At 38.1% G+C, this 22,495-nt stretch overlaps 1 protein-coding gene across 1 annotated transcript; it reads left to right on the forward strand.

Moving 5' to 3' along the window:
- The first annotated feature begins 341 nt into the window (after positions 1 to 341).
- On the forward strand, positions 342 to 16,605 carry C3H5orf47 (chromosome 3 C5orf47 homolog). The gene is made up of 4 exons (XM_059919648.1): positions 342 to 636; positions 13,172 to 13,257; positions 15,027 to 15,126; positions 16,586 to 16,605. The coding sequence occupies exons 1-4, from the start codon at positions 345 to 347 to the stop codon at positions 16,603 to 16,605; spliced, it is 498 nt and encodes a 165-aa protein (XP_059775631.1). The 5' UTR covers positions 342 to 344.
- The last annotated feature ends 5,890 nt before the right edge of the window (positions 16,606 to 22,495 follow it).

The following is a 22,495-nucleotide window of genomic DNA, read 5'->3' on the forward strand; positions in this document are numbered from 1 at the left end:
CCGTGCAGAGTGGTCCAAACTCCCTTCTTCCCGCTGCCCACGGGATGACCGGTCTCTGTAGCCTCTCTCACTCCCCTACTTGTTCCCTCATCCCTCATCCCTCATCTCTCCCCAACCCACCTTCCGCCCCCCACGCCCCCAGGGGTCCTGCTCCACAGCTCGCCCCTCACCCCCTACACAGTGCACAGTGGTCCAGCCCCTCAGCTCTACCCGTCCCCCCTTCACACACACAGTGGTCTGGCCCCCAGGCGCCCCCCCCCCCTCGCTCCGCGCGTCGTCCGCCCCCAGTAGCGCTGGGCTGGCAGCTGAGGGCACCGCGCGGCGGTTGCGCGAAGAAGGCAGCGATGGTGGCGACGGGCCGGGAGCAGAGGCGGGACCGGGTGCGCTTCGTCTACGTGGCTCGCTTCGGCTCGCACCAGTGCGGCGCCGTCCTTCAGCTGGGCGGCCGCCGGGCTCAGGGTCCGTGTAGCCCCGGGCTCGAGGCCGGCCGCAGCCGGGAGGAGCCGCGGGCGGCTGTGCCGGGGGCCGCGGGCGGCGGGGAGCTGTGTCCCGGCTCCCCGCCCAGGGCCCCCGCGGCCTCCTCTCCGGCGCGGGCGTCGAGCTCGCGGAGCCGGCCTCGGCAGGAGGCACAAGCAGGTGGCGCTAAGGGCCTGGCGGGCGGGGACTCGGGAGGGGGCCCCCGGCCTGTGGAGGGTGCCGACTGGTCAGCCCGCCTTTCCGTCCTCCTCGGCAGCCGTCCTGCCTGGGGTCCGAGTCTCAGGGCGGTCGGCTTCTTAGCTCGCGGCCTCCCTGTCAGCTTCCTGTCAGCCTCCCTCCCGGTGGGCCGCTCCGGGCTCGTAGTGTCGCTCAGCGGCCGCCGCGCCCAGCCCCCGCCTGGCCGCGGGCAGTGGGCGGCCCTCCTGTCCGTCCGGGGGCCTGAGAGACAAGCCCGACCTGCGCTTCGGTGTTGCCCCGAGAGGGCGCTGAAGTGCAAGCGAAGGTCTTTTGAGTTCAGCCCGAGATCCGAATCCGAGAGGGGAGGCTCTTGGACGGAGCCACTGAAGTCCCTCAGAATGACGGGGGCCTTGGCGTGTGTGTCCATATTCCTTTCAGGACTCATTGAATTTATAAGTTAGCCTGAGGAGAACCGACATCTTTAATGATGTCACTTCCTCTTTGAAAAGAGGGGGGAGGATGGCTTTCCATTTTCACTCTACTTTTGTGTCTTTCAGGAATGTTTTATATTTAAAATTTTTCCTTCTATCGGTTTTTCATGTATCTTGTTAAATTTATTCCTAGGTATTTGATCTTCTCTGCTGTTGTAAATGGGGTTTCCTCTTCCGTAATGTCCTCCAGATGTTCATTGTTTGTGTATATAAAGCCTCTTGATTAAAACAAACAAACAAACAAACAAACAAACCCAACAACTTTCAGGAGATTTGACAAAGTTATACACCTGGTAGTACACCACCACAATCAGTATCTAGAACATTTCCATCACCTGGAAAAGTCCTACCTCTTTTTGAGGGCCCATCCCTCTACCTATGCTTAAAAAAAAAAAAAAAAAAAGTTTATTGAGACGTAATTTACAATCCGCTCAGTTTACCCATTTAAAACGGGCAATTCAATGTTTTTTTACAGTGTTGTGCAACCATCATCAAAATCAGTTTAGAACATTTTTATTACCCCCTCAAACAAACCCTGTACGCATTAGCGACTAGTCACTCACCATGCCCCCTCTCTGCCCCCAACCCCAGCCCTAAACAAGCACTAAACTACTTTCTGTCTCCATAGATTTGCCTATTCTCAATAGGCAAATTTGGAAAATACCAAATTTGCAAATTTGCAAATTTCTGGATTTGCCTATTTGCCTATTCTGCCTATTTCATATAAATGGAATCACACAATATTGGCGCTTTTGTGACTGGCTTCTTTCACTTAGCCTATTGATTTTTGTACGTTAATTTTTGATCCTAGTACTTCACTGAATTCATTTATTATTTGAGTTAGTTTTGTCATTAATGCTCATGATTTTCCAGGTATACTATCATATTATTTGTAAATAGAGATTATTTTATTTCTTTTTAACCCATTTTTATGCCTGCAATTGATTTTTTTTTTTTTTTTTTTTTTGTCTAATTGCACTGGTTAATACCATGAATAGAACGTTGAATAATAGTGGAGATAGTGAGCATTCTTGCCTTGTTCCTGATCTTAGGGGAAATCCCTCTAGTATTTCCCCATTAAATAAGGTATTGGCTTTAAGACTAAGGGGGTGTATGTTTAAAGCATTAAAATGTATTCTTCAATTTTAATTTTATTCAATGTTTTTACTAAGAATGGGTGTTGAATTTTGTCAAAGGCTTTCCTAAATCTATGGAGATAATATTTTTCCCTTAGATTTATTAACATGGTGTATGATACAAATGGATTTCCTAAGATTGAACCAACTTTGCATTCCTGAAATAAATCCCACTTGGTTATGATGTACTTTTTTCTTAATATAATGTTAGACTCTCTTTGCTAATAATTTGTTTAGGATTTTTGCATTGGAATTTGAGACAGGGTAGTTTTTCTTTCTTTGTACTTCTTCATCTGGTTTAGGTATCAGGTTATACTTAGTTCATAAAAGGAATTAGGAACTTTTCCTTCCTTTTCAGTGCTCTGGAATAATTTATAGAACATTGAGACTATCTGGTGTTTGAAGATTTGGTAGAATTATTCTGTGAAACCATCTAGATCTAGTGCTTTTTGTGGGATAATTCCTTAATAACTTTTTCTGTATCTTCTATGGAAATTGGTCTCTTTACACTTTCCAACTCTAATGGGTCAATTTTGGTAATCTGTATTTTCCTAGGAAATTATCCATTTCATCTAGGTTTCCAAATTTATTTGCATAGAGGTCTGCAAAGTAGTGTCTTATGATTTTTCAAAATTCCTTGTGTTTCAATGGTTATTTCCCCCTTTTCCTTTTTTTTTTTTGATGTATGTGCTTTCTTCCTTGTCCTTGATCAGGTTCACCAGTGTTTTGTTAATTTTTTTAAAAACACAGGATTTTGATTTGTTAATTAGGTATTTTGTTTTTCTAGTCTCTTCCTCAATAATAAAGGTAAATAATAAAAGATAAAACTTCATTATTTCCTTATGTGTACTTTCTTTTGGTTTACTTTGTTCTTTCTGTGCTTTTATTTTGAGCAAGAAATTTAATTTTTTTCTTCCTTTTTATTGATAAAAGTGTTTAGTGCAATGAGTTTTCTTCTAACCACTACTTTAAATCCCATTGATTCTAATATATAGTGGTTTTATTGTCACTATTTAAAAATATATTTTTTTGTAATTTAAGTTTGTATTATCACTTTCACTCTAGAGTTGCTTAATAGATTTAATTTTTCAAAAATTTCCAGGACTTTCTCTTTTTTTTTTTTCCCTAGTAAACTCTAGTTTTATTGCATGTGATCAGAGTGGTGTTTGTAATGTCTCCACTTTATGGATGTTACTGATGTTTTCTTTGTGACCTAATTTATGAGCTTTCCTTTTGGTTTTTTTTCTCCTCCATAAGCCAAGAGATTGGAAGACTGTCCCTTTAAGTTGTTTTTATCCCTTTAAATCATACTTGCCCCTTTAACCAAATCAGTCCCATTAAAGTGCACGTTTTTGGTGTCTGGCCCTTTAAATCGTACATTGAAATTATTTCCTGTAGTCTGTGCTGTGATCTGCCTGGTTATCTTCTAGTATTTTCAGAGTTAGGGTGGATTTCATCTTGCTGTTGGTTGCTCCAGCTCTCCCGCAGCCACCTTTTCTAGAGTCCCTCCTTTCTCTTCCTTGCTGGCCACAAAGCCCTGCTTAGGGTGAGGTTGGAGCAAATGGGATCATAGTGCCACGATGTAATGACTTTTCTCATTGGACTTACATTTATTTTGCATTTTCAGCATTCTCTGTCTTCAAGTAATGCTGAGGGTGTGGTTTTATGTAGAATTTTTGTAATGTAAAGTTCTTTGGGGAGAAATTTTGGGAAGTTGATTACTATACCCTGCTTCTCCCCACCCCGACCCCGTCACATGGTCTAGAGCTACCCAGAAGTTCTGCCTTGAAAGGTTTTGAACAAGAGGAGTAATAGGGTCAGATTTACTTAGTTCATGCTGTATAGGGGAGATCGCATTGGAGGCAGGCAAGACTGAAGCTCAAGTTGAAAAATACATAAATATTTTTTTTGGTATCCTTTCAGAACTTACTTAATTTTACTTTGATAATTTAACTTACTTAAATTTACTTTGATAATTTGGAAGTATAAAACTGTACTCTGTGTAACTTGATTGACTCCTGAGAATAAGCTTTTCAGAGATCCTTCGTCAGGGGCACTATTTTAGACTTCATGCTCCTCCAAAGGTCCCATTGCTAAAAGGCACTCAGGTTTTTTTGACCCCTGTGCTGGTGATTAAAAAATTTAGGGGTAGTATAAGACACTTTAGCACTAGGTTTCCAGCTCCTTTGAATAATAAAGACAGTTAAAAGATTTACTCTGGGAATTGGAGAGAGTATGGTGGTGGTGGTGGTGAGCTCTTCACCTTTAAAGGGGGGAGAGCAGGAAGTGAGGAAAGAATAAAATGGAACTGGTATTGCATTAGCACCAACAGATCAAAGAGACAAATAATAGTCCAGCACTAAGATAGTGGATTGGAAATGAAGAACATTGAAAAACAGATGAAGAAGCTCATGGGGGAAGGGAAAGGATGCATGAATTAGTGCTGGAGATCCCCACATAAGTCAGGTAGAAATAACAGGACGGCAAAGAGCTTAGATTGCGAAACCAGCTTTCTGCTCTTGTAACTGGTTTGTGCTGACCTAGAATGGCTTTCCTCTAGTTGGCTTCTCTTCTGGGAAACAAACAATAATGCAGTTTGTTTTGAAGTTTGGTCCTGAAATTTTGGAATTTTTTGCCATTCCTTTGTGGCAGGGGTGACATGATCAGAGCTGGAGGGAGGATAACGGGGAGGGAGTGGGATTGAGAGAGATTGGAAGCCAGAGAACAGTTTTGAGGCAGTAATAAAGTGGAAAGATAGAAGGCCTGAACTAAGACAGTGGCAATGGAGGCAGAATGGACAGGATTGATGACTGGCTGGAAGAGGGAGAAGGATGGGTTGAGGCCAAGTCTGAAGTTTACGTGCTGGGCAGCTGGGTGGATGATGGAGCCGTTAACTTTGGTGACCACTCTGCTGTGCTTGTGGAACCAAGAACAGAGTCAAGGGAAGGAGGTCCTGAGGTAGACTTACATTTCAATCAAGCCAGAAAGTGCTTAAGTGCTTAATGATTTTACTCATTAAGTAAAATGAGTAAAATCACTAAGTGCTTAATGATTTTACTCATTCTTGGATGTATTTAGTATTAACATTAAGTGGACATTCATTGCATACTTTTGTGTGGCTCTCTGTTGGAAACAAAGGTGAATTATTTATCCATTCAGTAACATTTATTTAACATCTACCATACTGTAGGCACTAGGTCAGGTGCTAGTGACACAGATAGATCAGACAAATATTTTTTTCTCAAGGGACTTATACATGAATAATGTGAATAATGGAAATATAAGCTAGTAGGCATCAGTGCTGTAAGAGAGACAACTTAGAAGGGCTTTGCTAGTTCAGGAAAAGGGAGACATAGAAGGAAGAAATCAAGGTAATGAATGGAGAAATTGCTAGTGGGACAGTGGCTATTATCAAGAGCATTGGCTTTGAAGTCAGAAAGTCATAATCTTGACTTTCTCATTTACTAGCAGTGTAATGTTGGCCAAGTTAGTTAACTATTCTGATGTTCAGTTTCCCTTTCTGTAAAATGCGGATAATAGTTCCTACCTTAATGAGTTACTGTGAAGATTAAATGAAGTAATGCATGCAGAATGCCTAGCACAGTGTTTGGTGTAGAGTTGGTGCCCAGTACATGTTGGCACACTCAGCAGAAATGGCTTAAGGGAAGAGGAGGTGATCAGCCCAGTGTCTAGCGCATAGTGCATACACTAAATATTTATTGAATGAATGAAAAATTAGTTTTGGACCACATTGTGGAATGCCTCGGGGACTCTAATTTTATAGTCACTGCAGATTTTTGAATGGTGGAGTCAAGTTATCAGAGATACAGACACTTCTGGAAGATAAGCTTTTAAGCCATTTGTGAGATGTCTTATAGTTTAGAAATCCAGGGGCAGCCAAGTCAGGTAACTCTTCTAATGTTTCAAACAAGACTAATAAGTCAAGCTGGTTCCCTGTTCTCACAGAACTTGAGAGACATACCCATAATTTATATATAGTAGAGGATGTTGAATGCTGTTGTGGAGGTACAAATAAATGCTTTGGAGGTGGTGAATAATTTGGGGATGAAGGAATCAAGGAAGGCTTCGTGGTGGTGGAAGTAGCTCCATGAGATTTACACATGTTCCTGAGATAGGAGGGGATTACAGGTAGGAAAAACATGTTAGTGAAGCACTGAGTATGGATCAGGGATGGATAATGATTTGGGAAGAAGGAGAAGTATATTTTGACTGGGTCAGAGTGTATGGAAAGAGGAGGAGAGACAGATTGGAAGCATAAGCTGGGACAAAAATCTATGGTATACACTGGAGCCATAGACTCAGTAAAATACACAAAATAAGTGGAAGAAATAATTTTGCCTTTTTTCTTTTTCCCATCCTCTATACTTCTTGACATATTTTATATTCCCAACTAATACAGATAGACGTGATGGCTCCTATCTTGACCTCAAGGAGTGTATGTCTAGGTTATGTAAGACTAACAAACAGAAAACATTTGGAAGTGATGCAGGTATAGTATTCCACAGGTTGTAGGTACTTAGAGGGAAGGATACATATGGGTATATGAAGGGCAGAGTTTCCCAAACTTAAGTTATTTTCCTATGTTATATCTGCACATCATCTACACTATCATTAACTTAATATATTTATTTAAATAGGTGCATTTTTTTCCTCCCAACTAATTTTCTTTTTAGAACACTTTACATCATTACCTCATGGAAAACATGTATCATTTTCCACAAATAGAAATTAATTAAAAACAATCTAATAAAGGTAAAACGATATTATTAAATTCTAGCCAAATAGGTTGTCTGCTGGAGGTTGCTGCAGTTATAAAGAGAGATTAGCACGTCTTAGAAAAGTCGTAATGACACACTAGTTCCAAACTCAGACTTTCTCCTAGCTGTAATCATAAGATTGAAAAAGAATTCGAAAGGGAATGAGTTTCCCACCATGTGAGTTAATATTCTTTAGTGCTATGTCTGTGCCCCACTCAGAATCAGTGGCATGTTTCTCACAAAATGGGACATGCCATTTTATTTATTTATTTTTATTTTTTTAACATCTTCATTGCAGTATAATTCCTTTACAATGGTGTGTTAGTTTCTGCTTTATAACAAAGTGAATCAGTTATACATATACACATATCCCCATATCTCTTCCCTCTTGTGTATCCCTCCCTCCCACCCTTCCTATCCCAACCCTCTAGGTGGTCAGAAAGCCTTGAGCTGATCTCCCTGTGCTATGGGGCTGCTTCCCACTAGCTATCTGTTTTACATTTGGTGGTGTATATATATGTCCATGCCACTCTCTCACTTTGTCCCAGCTTACCCTTCCCCCTCCCTGTATCCTCAGGTCCATTCTCTAGTAGGTCTGCGTCTTTATTGCCATCTTGCCCCTAGGTTCTTCATGACCTTTTTTTGTTGTTGTTTTTTAGATTCCCTATATATGTGTTAGCATACGGTATTTGTTTTTCTCTTTCTGATTTACTTCACTCTGTATGACAGACTCTAGGTCCATCCACCTCACTACAAATAACTCAGTTTCGTTTTTTTCTATGGCTGAGTAATATTCCATTGTATATATGTGCCACATCTTCTTTATCCATTCATCCGATGATGGACACTTAGGTTGCTTCCATGTCCTGGCTATTGTAAATAGAGCTGCAATGAACATTTTGGTACATGACTCTTTTTGAATTATGGTTTTCTCAGGGTATATGCCCAGTAGTGGGATTGCTGGGTCGTATGGTAGTTCTATTTTAGTTTTTTAAAGAACCTCCATACTATTCTCCATAGTGGCTGTATCAATTTACATTCCCACCAACAGTGCAAGAGGGTTCCCTTTTCTCCACACCCTCTCCAGCATTTATTGTTTGTAGATTTTTTGATGATGGCCATTCTGACCGGTGTGAGATGATATCTCATTGTAGTTTTGATTTGCATTTCTCTAATAATTAGTGATGTTGAGCGTTCTTTCATGTGTTTGTTGGTAATCTGTATATCTTCTTTGGAGAAATGTCTATTTAGGTCTTCTGCCCATTTTTGTTTTTGTTTTTGTTTTTTTCTTCTGCCCATTTATGGATTGGGTTGTTTGGTTTTTAGATATTGAGCTGCATGAGCTGCTTGTAAATTTTGGAGATTAATCCTTTGTCAGTTGCTTCATTTGCAAATATTTTCTCCCATTCTGAGGGTTGTCTTTTTATCTCGTTTATGGTTTCCTTTGCTGTGCAAAAGCTTTTAAGTTTCATTAGGTCCCATTTGTTTATTTTTGTTTTTATTTCCATTTTTCTAGGAGGTGGATCAAAAAAGATCTTGCTGTGATTTATGTCATAGAATGTTCTGCCTATGTTTTCCTCTAAGAGCTTGATAGTGTCTGGCCTTACATTTAGGTCTTTAATCCATTTTGAGTTTATTTTTGTGTATGATGTTAGGGAGTGTTCTAATTTCATGTTTTTACATGTAGCTGTCCAGTTTTCCCAGCACCACTTATTGAAGAGGCTGTCTTTTCTCCACTGTATATTCTTGCCTCCTTTATCAAAGATAAGGTGACCATATGTGCGTTGGTTTATCTGTGGGCTTTCTATCCTGTTCCATTGATCTATATTTCTGTTTTTGTGCCAGTACCATACTGTCTTGATTACTGTAGCTTTGTAGTATAGTCTGAAGTCAGGGAGCCTGATTCCTCCAGCTCCGTTTTTCTTTCTCAAGATTGCTTTGGCTATTCGGGGTCTTTTGTGTTTCCATACAAATTGTGAAATTCTTTGTTCTAGTTCTGTGAAAAATGCCAGTGGTAGTTTGACAGGGATTGCATTGAATCTGTAGATTGCTTTGGGTAGTATAGTCATTTTCACAATGTTGATTCTTCCAATCCCAGAACATGGTATATCTCTCCATCTGTTTGTATCATCTTTAATTTCTTTCATCAGTGTCTTATGATTTTCTGCATACAGGTCTTTTGTCTCCTTAGGTAGGTTTATTCCTAGATATTTTATTCATTTTGTTGCAATGGTAAATGGGAGTGTTTTCTTTTTTTTTTTTTTTTTTAATTTATTTATTTTTATTTATTTTTATGGCTGTGTTGGGTCTTGGTTTCTGTGCGAGGGCTTTCTCTAGTTGTGGTAAGCGGGGGCCACTCTTCATTGCAGTGCGTGGGCCTCTCACCATCGCGGCCTCTCTTGTTGCGGAGCACAGGCCCCAGACGCGCAGGCTCAGTAATTGTGGCTCACGGGCCCAGTTGCTCCACGGCATGTGGGATCTTCCCAGACCCGGGTTTGAACCGTGTCCCCTGCATTGGCAGGCAGATTCTCAACCACTGCGCCACCAGGGAAGCCCCGGGAGTGTTTTCTTAATTTCACTTTCAGATCTTTCATTGTTAGTGTATAGGAATGCAAGAGATTTCTGTGCATTAATTTTGTATCCTGCTACTTTACCAAATTCACTGATTAGCTCTAGTAGTTTTCTGGCAGCATCTTTAGGATTCTCTATGTGTAGTTTCATGTCATCTGCAAACAGTGATAGCTTTACTTCTTCTTTTCTGATTTGGATTCCTTTTATTTCTTTTTCTTCTCTGATTGCTGTGGCTAAAACTTCCAAAACTATGTTGAATAATAGTAGTGAGAGTGGACAACCTTGTCTCGTTCCTGATCTTAGTGGAAATGGTTTCAGTTTTTCACCATTGAGAACGATGTTGGCTGTGGGTTTGTCATATATGGCCTTTATTATGTTGAGATAAGTTCCCTCTATGTCTACTGTCTGGAGGGTTTTTATCATAAATGGGTGTTGAATTTTGTCAAAAGCTTTCTCTTTATCTATTGAGATAATCATATGGTTTTTATCCTTCAATTTGTTAATATGGTGTGTCACATTGATTGATTTGCATATATTGAAAAATCCTTGCAGTCCTGGGATAAACCACACTTGATCATGGTGTATGATCCTTTTTATGTGCTGTTGGATTCTGTTTGCTAGTATTTTGTTGAGGATTTTTGCATCTATGTTCATCAGTGATATTGGTCTGTAGTTTTCTTTCTTTGTAACATCTTTGTCTGGTTTTGGTATCAGGGTGATGGTGGCCTCATATAATGAGTTTGGGAATGTTCCTCCCTCTGCTATATTTTGGAAGAGTTTGAGAAGGGTAGGTGTTAGCTCTTCTCTAAATGTTTGATAGAATTCACCTGTGAAGCCATCTGGTCCTGGGCTTTTGTTTGTTGGAAGATTTTTAATCACAGTTTCAATTTCAGTGCTTGTGATTGGTCTGTTCATATTTTCTATTTCTTCCTGGTTCAGTCTCAGAAGGTTGTGCTTTTCTAAGAATTTGTCCATTTCTTCCAGGTTGTCCATTTTATTGACATATAGTTGCTTGTAGTAATCTCTCATGATCCTTTGTATTTTTGCAGTGTCAGTTGTTATTTCTCCTTTTTCATTTCTAATTTTATTGATTTGAGTCTTCTCCCTTTTTTTCTTGATGAGTCTGGCTAATGGTTTATCAATTTTGTTTATCTTCTCAAAGAACCAGGTTTTAGTTTTATTGATCTTTGCTACTGTTTCCTTCATTTCTTTTTCATTTATTTCTGATCTGATCTTTATGATTTCTTTCCTTCTGCTAACTTTTGGCTTTTTTTGTTTTTCTTTCTATAATTGCTTTAGGTGTAAGGTTAGGTTGTTTATTTGAGATGTTTCTTGTTTCTTAAGATAGGATTGTATTGCTATAAACTTCCCTGTTAGGACTGCTTTTGCTGCATCCCATATGTTTTGGGTCGTCGTGTTTTCATTGACATTTGTTTCTAGGTATTTTTTGATTTCCTCTTTGATTTCTTCAATGATCTCTTGGTTATTAAGTAGTGTATTGTTTAGCCTCCATGTGTTTGTATTTTTTACAGATTTTTTCCTGTAATTGATATCTAGTCTCATAGCGTTGTGGTCGGGAAAGATACTTGATACGATTTCAGTTTTCTTAAATTTACCAAGGCTTGATTTGTGACCCAAGATATGGTCTATCCTGGAGAATGTTCCATGAGCACTTGAGAAGAAAGTGTATTCTGTTGTTTTGGGATGGAATGTCCTATAAATATCAATTAAGTCCATCTTGTTTAATATATCATTTAAAGCTTGTGTTTCCTTATTTATTTTCATTTTGGATGATGTGTTCATTGGTGAAAGTGGGGTGTTAAAGTCCCCTACTATGATTGTGTTACTGTCGATTTCCCCTTTTATGGCTGTTAGTATTTGCCTTATGTATTGAGGTGCTCCTATGTTGGGTGCATAAATATTTACAATGTTATATCTTCTTCTTGGATTGATCCCTTGATCATTATGTAGTGTCCTTCTTTGTCTCTTGTAATAGTCTTTCTTTTAAAGTCTATTTTCTCTGATATGAGAATTGTTACTCCAGCTTTCTTTTGATTTCCATTTGCATGAAATATCTTTTTCTATCCCCTCACTTTCAGTCTGTATGTGTCCCTAGGTCTGAAGTGGGTCTCTTGTAGACTGCATATATATGGGTCTTGTTTTTGTATCCATTCAGCCAGTCTCTGTCTTTTGGTTGGAGAATTTAATCCACTTACATTTAAGGTAATTATCGATATGTATGTTCCTATTCCCATTTTCTTAATTGTTTTGGGTTTGTTATTGTAGGTCTTTTCCTTCTCTTGTGTTTCCTGCGTAGAGAAGTTCCTTTAGCATTTGTTGTAAAGCTGGTTTGGTGGTGCTGAATTCTCTTAGTTTTTGCTTGTCTGTAAAGGTTTTAATTTCTCCGTCAAATCTGAATGAGATCCTTGCTGGGTAGAGTAATCTTGGTTGTAGGTTTTTCCCCTTCATCACTTTAAATAGGGACATGCCATTTTAGAACATAATCTATTTCACTCAGCAAACAGCATATTTATTGTGTATATAGTTTATACAGTACTGGACCTCTAATGAAGACTAGAACATACTCCTCAAGTAAACAACATGATAAGTCCTGTGATAACTGAGCATAGGGTGCTTTGTGAAATCAGAGAAGGCCCTCCACCCCTGGAAAGCTAAATATTGGAGGAGTAGAAGAAAGCCAGGTATAGATTGGTGGTAGGGCAGGAATGAGGTGGGGAAGGGTTGGGGTACGTATGGAGTGTTACAGATGAAAGGAGACCAAATATAAAGGCTTTCAGGGAACACATGCTCATTGTTGTACGGGTTTGTCTTTGGACACACAATCCCTTAGGTTTTCTTCTCACAGTTAATATTTGGGAAGGCAGCATGGTTTAGTGAGTAGAGTCAGGAAGCTTATCACTCTGACAAACCTTTATTAGTACCTACTCTGTGTCTGGTAGCATAGATAGAAAGATGAATAAGGCACACGGTGACACTGCCCCTCCAGGAGGTCACAGCCTAGTGGAGGAAACAGTATAAACACATGCTATAAAAGTGTGCTGAGTGCTGTGAACAAAGTGTCCCTGGAACCTGTTCCTGGAACCAGTGCTGTTTGTGGGGCTGTGGGTGATTGAGGGAAGGCTGTAGAGAGGAGGTGATGTGTGGGCTGAGTCTTGAAGAGCAGGTAGACATTTGCCTGGCAGGTGTGTAGCATGTGCAAAGACTGGGAGGGGTAAAGAACAAGATCTGTTGCTGACCTTTTGGGGGCTCACCTTTCAAATCAGAAAAGGGAGATCTCCTAGGCACCGCCAAGGTAGTTTATCCTTAGTTTTCTTGTTTTATTTTTTTCCAATATAGTATTAGCTAATTGGTAAACTGGTATTATCTAGTGATCTGAAATATACCAACAAGTGTAAAAATCCCCAAAGAGAGCTCAAGAGACATTTATAATTGTCAATTCTCAGGATAGTGAATCCTTTAAAGTCTGTGCTGACCTTGATATTTTACCTTGTGGCTCTTTTTTTTTTTTTTTTAAAATTAGGTTTGACCCAGAAGAATTTAGCTAAAAAGTTTGACTTCCCCATACCTTTGAATGAAGCTTCCAAAATAATGAAGAAAAAGAAAAAGGTATATTATTGTAAAGGGGAATGAGTGGTATTTTGAATTTTAGATTAACCTGTCTAAATACAAACGTGTGAAGATACTCAAGACATTAAAAATAGTGCCATCTTTTGAAAAATTTAATTTACTGAGATGAGAAAATAAAATTAATTTAGCAGTAATGAAACTGGGTTTGGAAATATTTATTAACCATAAAGAATAGTCCTTCCAGTGTTTGAAGATATGAAACACATTTTAATCAAAATGTAGCTGACTGTGAGCTTTTTCAAAGCATGAAAATATATGTTCCATAGAATATAACAAACTCAGATATTGTTACATAAGAAAATCATGGATTTCACAGAAGAGAAAAAGGTATCTATATTGGTGTCACATTGCTCTTTTAAAGGCAAGGGGTGTACAAGTTTCTAGCAGGAAAGCTGACAAGCATGAAACTTTATGCTGAACCATTTTCATGTCCGGCTGTCCAAATGTCATGGTAACTTTGAGTGTTTTAAACATATTCAAGGGACTTCCCTGGTGGCTCAGTGGCTAAGAATCCGCCTGCAATGCAGGGGACACGGGTTCCAGCCCTGGTCCAGGAAGATCCCACATGCCGCGGAGCAACTAAGCCCGTGCGTCACAACTACTGAGCCTGCGCTCTAGAGCCCGTGAGCCACAGCTACTGAAGCCCGTGTGCCTAGAGCCCATGCTCTGCAACAAGAGAAGCCACCGCAGTGAGAAGCCCACGCACCGCAACAAAGAGTAGCCCCCGCTCGCGGCAATTAGAGAAAGCCCGCGCGCAGCAATGAAGACCCAACTCAGCCAAAAATAAATAAATAAATAAAATTAATTAAACATATTCAAGATCAGTTACTCTACTAATCTTTGTTTACCACTATATATTTTACACTTCCGTTTAAAGAAATTGTTAGTTGATAATGACACATAAAATTATATTATTTCTGAGCTTTGAGTTTGTTTGATTTCTAATACATGTATAGTATAAAATAGCATTCAAAGTGACTAATCCTTGCAGCAAGTGTATTTTGAGTTAGCATTTAATCTTCCCACTATACTAAGAAATTTTTCTTCTAAGAGCCAATTCCTCTTGGGCAATAGCCAATATTTACCTGTAACTACTTTGTGCCAGACACTGGGGTAAGTGCTTTACCTATATTTTTCATTAATTCTAATAATCCAATATTTGAAGTTATTCCTAGATGAGATTAAAACACTTGCCCAATGTCAAGCAACTGGTTAAGTGGTGAAGCCAGAATTTGAGCCTAGATCTATCTGTTTGCTTCTATAGTCTCCATTCTTCCTATTCTAGTATATTCATGTTCTCTAGTAAGTTTGCTTTGGTATGTCCTAGGAGAAATGTTTAATTATTAACTAGAATAAAATACATTAAGAATCATATCATTGTCCAGTGGTTTAGACATAGACATAGGAATAGAAATTCACTATTTTTACTACCTTTCAAAACAAAATTGAGTATGTTGAAACCATAGGACTTACTAGATATTGCCTTTGAAAGACATTGCCTTCGTCCAGGACAGTTAATTTAAATACTGCAGAGAGGAAATGCTAGGAAGTTGGGAAAAGATATCAGATAATTCACTGAATATGGGAAAACAATCATGTTTAATTTTTAGATCTCTAAGTATAATATTGCTTTATAATGATAATATCAAACTGGCATGCAACACAGTTGGCTTACTCCCAATTGCCTACATCACAATGTAGTCCAGATTCTCTGCCCAGTGTTCCTTAACTGTGCTTACCTTTTTAAGGTTTCAGTATGGAATGGAGTGTACAAAGTCATTTCTAAAATGCTTGAAGAAAATGAAAAATACAGACTTAGGCTGAAATGCCAACAATTACCTAGTGAAAGTAAGTTAACACAATTTTCACTGTATTAAAGAGAACTGGCTTCTCTAATAGTTTAGTTACCTTTGGATTACATTAGACCAGTAGTTTTCCAAATTGTCACAGTCAGTGTATAGAGCTATAGAAAAAAGGCTACCGTATTATCACTGTTCATTGTAATGAAAAGTCAAAGCATTGTAAAGCATTAAGTGTAGAGTAGACCACAGGTGTATGTGTGAGCAGAAGGTGAATGTTGACTGGAACTGACTGAGCCAAGGGAACACGCTTGTCTATTAAATTTGAATTTTAATGCCAACTTTTGTTTTAAACGCCAAATTTTTAATACAGATTACAAAACTCATCCATATTGATGAAGAAAAACATTTTAATTGTATTATAAAAGTATACATTCTGTGTTGCTTCATACAGTCACTTCCTTTTCATGATGCTGCAGTCCAATTTAATGCATTTAGCAAAATCTGCCCTTGAGTTATGGCCTTGATGTCATTATTTCATTCCTGGAAAACAGTTCGTAAATTAAACCATGTTTTAAGCTGCATCAGTGAGTTGCTATTGTGGCCAGAGCAAAATTAGATGTGATCTAGTATGTTTATTAAAGTAATTGGAAGTTCTGGATTCTCAAACAATTAAGTTGGATAAAATTTATTAACATGAATTGCTAAATCATAAGGCATTTTCTTTCCTTTACATGCATGTCCTAATACATATATTACCATGCTGAATGCTTCTATAAGTTTTTAGTATGGTCACTCAAGGACAACTTTTATTTTGACAGTCAGTAAATCTGCAGAATTTGATTTTGTGAAGAATATTTTTGTAAGATAATTAAAACAATGCCATTTTGTAAGCAGTGTAACACTGGAAACTCATTACTGTTATTGTAATATTGCATCCATAATAGCATAAATTGTTTGCAATAATGGCATATGAACTAATGTTCACATTAGTGATACTCTTTTATTTTTCTTATCCAATTAAGAAGGAGAATGAGGCAGAGGGCATTAAGAGGAAAAAAGTTGTCAGTGGTTTCTTAGGTGACAAAGATGTTTGAACAGGCAGAGAAATGTGCAAAAACCCTGGACATTGTTCTGAGTGTTAATCCAGATCCAATTACTCTAATAAACATACTAGATCACATCTAATTTTGCTCTGGCCATTACCTTGAACTTGTCGGGTTCTTTTGTGCCTCAGCAATAGGCCTTCTATTAAATATCAGGTGATCTTGTAAGGATTATTTAGCAATTTAAAATAGTGTGCTGTGTTTTCCAGAAATAGCCTCTTATAAATGAAAGGTATCCTTGTAATTCATTATTTTCATTACAATTTTAAAACTGATTATAGAAACTAATAATTATATTTTAAAAATGTATTATAATTCTTGTTCCTTATTATATATTTATTAATGGGAAAGCCAATGCCAGAGACCAACTTGAATTTTCTTTATATTTTATGTTGTTCCTAGATTCAAATTACACAAGATGAATCTTCTTGTCATCTTCTGGTAAGAATCCACTTAGATAACAATTAAAAGGTATAGACTTTTTCCTTCCCCTTTACATCCTACCATCTCCAACCTTTAGTGTATACCCATTGCTAATTCTAGCCTGTTGAAATATTTGTTGAAATTTAATAAGCTTCATTTGGACCTCATGTTCACAATGCTATTGAAACTACTCTCTCTATGGTCCAAGTTTTGTGTTTTTTCTTTTTCATAGCTCTGCTTAGTTCTCTTTTCTTTTTGAACATGCTGCCACATTTAATATTGTTTTACTACTACTTGTTCAAATTTTTCTTCTTATTATCCTGAAGACTATGTCATGGTTCTCTTTCTACCTTTCTGACCATATTTTCTATGTATTTTTTATTTGTCCCTTTTGCTACCATCTAATAACAAATGCTTCCCTAGGAGTAATTGTTGGTCCTGCTGTCTCTTTACATATTTATTCTGAGATAACTCACCCATTTTATAACTTCAGTTACTCTTTCTGGGTGTATGACCCTTAAATCTCTATCCTACTTCTGACCTCTGGTCATGTGCCTCTGAATTTCTTTAGGCTGTTCTACAGTTACTTTTAAATGCCACATGGTTTAAACTGAGCATGTCATCCCCCCACTTTTTTTTTTTCAATTGTGCCCTTATTTACTAATCATCTGGGCTCATTCAATTCTTAGGAATAGGTTACACCCAGTTTGGTGGGGTTTGGAAAGTAGTAGAAAAGGTAAGTAAGATGGGCTTTGGAAAAAAGAAATTAGACTTTTATAAGTGGGAATGTGGGGGAAGGGAGTATACTTTAAGACATGGACATGAGAAAATTCATGGAGTCACAGAAAATGTTTAGGAATATACAGCTTGATTAAAGCTTGTTTAAGGTAGTCATAGTGAAGAAAGGTATACAGTGTACTGAGACTGTATTTCAAATGGTCTCACATGGATACTTGGCCAAGGATATGTACTCAGTTCAGTAGGCAATGAAGAAACATGGAACATTTTCTTAACCCTTTATTCCAAATGATTTCAAATGTACATAGAAATCACAAGAAGAATACAAAGACCTCCAGAATACCTGTTACCTGGGTTCACCGATTTTTACATCTTGCCACTTTGCTTTATCATTATCCTACTCCCTCTCTCTCTTTCTCTGTGTGTTATGTGTATCAAGTATTGCCCCTTAATACTTTAGTGTGTATATCCTAAGAACCAGGATATCTTTTTTATCACTACACTACAGTTATCAAATTCAGGAAATTTAACATTGGTATAAAACTTTTATGTAATCTATAGTTTATATTCCAGTTTTTTCTTGTGCCAATAATGTCTTTAATGGGATTTTTTTCCTGATAGCAGGTCTGGTCCAGTGTCATGTATCGTATTTAATTGTCATGTCTCTTTAGTCTTCTTTAATCTGTAACAGTTCTTCAACCTTTCTTTGTCTTTTATGACATTGACATTTTTGAAGAATGCAGGCCAATTATTTTTCAGACTATCCCTCTGGACTTGCTGATACCTCCCATGATTTGATTCATATTTTGCATTTTTGGCTGGAACATTATATAAGTAATGTTACTTCCTTCTCAGAACATCACGTCTGGAGTCATGTGATTTTCATTTATCCCTTATTGAGGATGTTAACTTTGATCTATTGGTTAAGATGTCCATTTCTCCACTGTATATAGTTACTATTTTTCCTTTTGTAATGAATAAGTATTTTATGGAAAGATAATTAGAAACTACACAAATATCTTGTATATCATCAGTATAGAACATTTTAAAGCAGTGGGTTGATCAGATCTGCATTTTAGAAAGAATCCAGTGTCATTTTATAAAAAGGTTTGGAATAGAGGCAAGATAAGAGGTGAACAAGAAAATCTAGGAATTGCAACAGCAGTCCAAGGGAAAAGTGAAATGCAATTAATGAGAGTGGAGAGGATACAAATGACTAGATGTAGGGCAATATGAGAGATGATACTAAGGTTTGAGAACGAGCAGATAAGAAATAAGGAAGTCAAGAGAAAGAACTGGTTTTGTGAAGCTACTGAGTTTTATTTTGGCACGTACAATTTTAGACAATAGGTATTCAGCTGAAAATTGTAAGCAATTGGAAGTGTCATATCAGATCCAGTGTGATATCTATACTGCTTAAAGGTCATATGTAGTTCTAGCAGTAGATGCAGATGAAACCTCAATGTGGGGATGGAGGGAGAGGAGAGGACTTCGAACAGAATGTCAGGCAACGTCTAGGATGAAGAGGAAGTCTCAGTCCCTCGAAGAGGGATTCTAGGGGCTTAATTAGGAGTAATGAGAGAAATGATTGTGGGTTTGGGGGGATACAAATGAAGCTTGTGGGAGATCAAGGGATCAACAGTTTAAAGGAGGACAGTGAACTTGTTCAGTGAGAGTATAGGGGTACAAAAAAGTAGAGGTATAGAAGTATATGTATATCAGCTGGGAACATTTTAGGAGTTCCAGCACTTAGAAGTAAAGTAGAAGTTCCAAGTGATGACAGAGACCATCCAAGCAATGACTTTGCTTGTGAGTGGCTGAAGTGGCCTGGAGGTAAAGGCCTGTGATATAGTCTTTTTTGTGGCACAGTTCTTGTAATTGGGGCTGTTGAAGTCACCAAGGGTATTGGCAGGAGTTGGAGTGGAGAAGAAAATACGAGTTACACATTGAGTCCATCAGAAGCTTTTTATGGTCAACTAGAGAAAGTAAAAATCAAAACAGTAAAGGCAGGGAGTGGCTAACTGTTGCTTTGCAGTTTTAGAAATGTTAAAATTTTTCAGTGGCTACTGATTATGACATTTTGTATTGACAAAATTCAATTTTGTCATCTTTTATTTAGGGTTAACCTATTTTTGGATCTGTTTACCAAAGAAGATTATGAAGAGTTTAAAGATGGAACTTTAAATTGAATCATAATTATATGTTAATTTTGATGTGTTTTGTTGGAACTTTAATAGTTGAATAGAAAAAACTATGTTCTTTATCAATTAGTAGTGTTTCTTTGCAAATTAATAAAAATTTTAGTTAAATATTGTTATTATATGCATACAAGTGTTATTTTTAGAATGAATACTTATTCCATACTCATTCAAATTAATATTTTACATAAAATTTAAATTAGCATATCAGTATAATTGCATGCATTTAAAATTGCCAATTTTTCCCTTTTATTAATGAGTCTGCATCCACTGCTTTATTCATCCCTTCATATAGATTTAATTGTTTTAAGTTAAATTTGGATTCATTTAAATTATTTTTGGCTTCCTCACTTTTTCTAAATTTCTCAATTATGATAAAGACCTACCATTTACATAGCAACAATTATTTTGGGTGTTTAATAGTTATTTAAGCCATCTTTTTATCCTAGGGAAAGTTAGTAAATTTATGCAGTCTATATTATAATGTGGAGTATTTTAGGGAAATTTCTGGATAAAGATCAGAGGAGACATTCTCCTTTCCAGGCCTTTAATTAGATACATTATTTTTATATCAGTAAATGAGAGATTCAGAACTCTGAAAATAATTTAGAAGTGTTTTTCAGTGAAGTTCCTTTATTTTCTCCTCAATATTAGCAGTAATCATCTAGTACCTCCATAAGTTCTTCTGCTTTTTGCTGATGCAGTCTCTCTCCCTAAATTGTATCAAAGGCTGGAACTGAAAGTGTGGGAGGGAGGAGACAAAAGGTTTTCCCTTCATCAAGCTCCACGTGCACTCCTTGCTTCTTTCTTTGAGGTAAAGGTCCTCCTTTTTTATCCAGGATGATAACAGTGACATCCATTATTTTCGAGGGTACTGAGAAGGTGAGCCTCCTCGTTTCTCTTACAATGGCATTCATTACAGAGTGGCAATAATACAGAATTCTCATGAAATGGTACAAGATGTAAGGATTGTAAAATAATTCATAATTTTGTTTCTTCTTCTAGTTATAAGTTAACTACTTCATGAGCCTAGAACAGACTAGGGTTTGTGGTAACATGTTCTTGTGACTGTTTACCAAACCCACCTGTTTCCAGTTGAAGGACACACTGCCTGAGCGAATGGGCCCTGCTTGCCACGCAGTGTCCAAAGGTCCCCTGGCAGCGAGGGTCATGCAACTTCTTTGGAATGCACTGGGCAAATTTTCAGGCTGCTAAATTCTTGGGTAAAGCTTCAAATTTTAGCTTATACAATTTAAATCACTGTAAAATGAGACATTTACTTGTTTACACTGCCATTTATGCTGCATAAAGTGTTGTGATGAACATGAATGAGGATGTTAGGTTCGCTTCAATGTAAGTTTATATTTATGTGAGTTACAGTACTTGACATAGTGAAGTAGTCTGTTTTAATTTATCAAGTGTGTCAATATTTATTAGATTTTAAAAATGAGTCTAATGCTGGATACAAGCTTTGTCTCACTGTTCTAGAACTGTGGAGTAATGAAGACTCTTACTAAAATGAATGTTCTAGATGTTTCCTCTAAATCTTTAAAGTTTCATTTAATAATTTCTGGTAAATATATTAAATCTCTGTTCTGTTAAATAGGATATAATAAATATAATAAAGCTTTTCTTTGCTGACGCATCACTGAATATCACCTATGATATTGTGATTTATTTTTGGTCTGTAATTCCAGAAGGGGTTAATGATGCCTACATTAAATGACCTCACACTACTCTGAGGTCCTGCCTTCTCTTCATCTCCAGCGCAGAGTATCTTTTGTCTGGTCTCCAGGAGTAGGCGCACTCACTTGCCAAATGTATACCTGACTCTTCCTTTCTTCTGCTTAGACCAAAGGCATTTTATTTTCGCCCAATAGTCTAGTATTTGCAACTTCTGTCTTGGAGTCTGCAGTGAGTGTTTCATGCTTAGCTGTGCAGGGTGGGGAGGAAAGATATTTTAGTGGTTCAAATTAAGCATTTGGGTGAGTACAGAATAGAGGAGAAACGTGTCAGTACTTCAAAGTATTATTCAGCCATTTATTCCAGTCATCTGGAAGATTATAGGTGAGCTTTGGAATTATTAGGAGAAACGAATGGGATCTTTTAGCAAAGGAGCTAACTAAAATTCAACATATTTTCTCATCTAGTATAAGCTGAAGAAAGGTTAAAATTTGGGGAAAGTTTTGGGTAACCTAGGAGTCTTTGAGAGTCGGCTTATAATACAATGATGAGAGACCAGTCTTGAATTTGGGAGCCAGCCCTGTGGGAGTGGAGGTGGAAACACACTAGTACATCATTAATTAAAGGGAGAATGCTTGGCTGGGAAGTGGTATGCCACTGGAGTAGCATCACAAGTTCCTAAGTCAGGGACCATATATCTATGGCAGCTATGTAAATATGCTTCTCAGATTTCCTACCACGGGGGACATAATTGACTGATGGCCCACCTGTACTGCATTGTGCATTGACTATTACATTTGTCTGAGGCCCTGCTTCCCAACTAGTTGCTCCTAGCCACTGATTAAGCATGGCAGGGATATTAAGGCAGATACATTTCTGTGAGATGAGCCTCAAAGACTCCCCATTTGCTTTGCTGAAACTTTCTTAGAACCACAGCAGAGAGAGAGAGTCTAAGACTTTTCCTACCCAACCATCTTTCCTTCTCTCTCTCCCCTGCAGAGATCAGTCCTTCGTCATGCTGGGATGGCTCTCCTAGGCTCCCCTGGCTCTGTCTCTTTTCCCTCACAGACATTTCTCCAGTAAGTACTTGCACATCTAATTCCACCTTGGCATCTGTTTCTGAGAGGACTCAAATTAACGCAAGTGATGTCAGGAGTGGTCTGATAAAGTAAGCAGCAAGATGGGGCACTGGGATGGTGTATTCACCATCCGGATGGCAACAAGACGCTTTTTGAGTGGTATGTGCAATGTGGATAGTCCCTGGCACACG

This window comes from Balaenoptera ricei, chromosome 3, assembly GCF_028023285.1.
Source record: "Balaenoptera ricei isolate mBalRic1 chromosome 3, mBalRic1.hap2, whole genome shotgun sequence".
Taxonomy (NCBI): domain Eukaryota; kingdom Metazoa; phylum Chordata; class Mammalia; order Artiodactyla; family Balaenopteridae; genus Balaenoptera; species Balaenoptera ricei.

What these genes read in the sequence shown, in the direction of transcription:
- C3H5orf47 (XM_059919648.1), top strand. Translation starts at nt 345, where the DNA reads ATGGTGGCGACGGGCCGGGAGCAGAGGCGGGACCGGGTGCGCTTCGTC. An exon ending in TCGGCAGGAGGCACAAGCAG is followed by an intron (nt 637 to 13,171) that starts GTGGCGCTAAGG and finishes TTTTAAAATTAG; the next exon opens with GTTTGACCCAGAAGAATTTA. An exon ending in CCAACAATTACCTAGTGAAA is followed by an intron (nt 15,127 to 16,585) that starts GTAAGTTAACAC and finishes TGTTGTTCCTAG; the next exon opens with ATTCAAATTACACAAGATGA.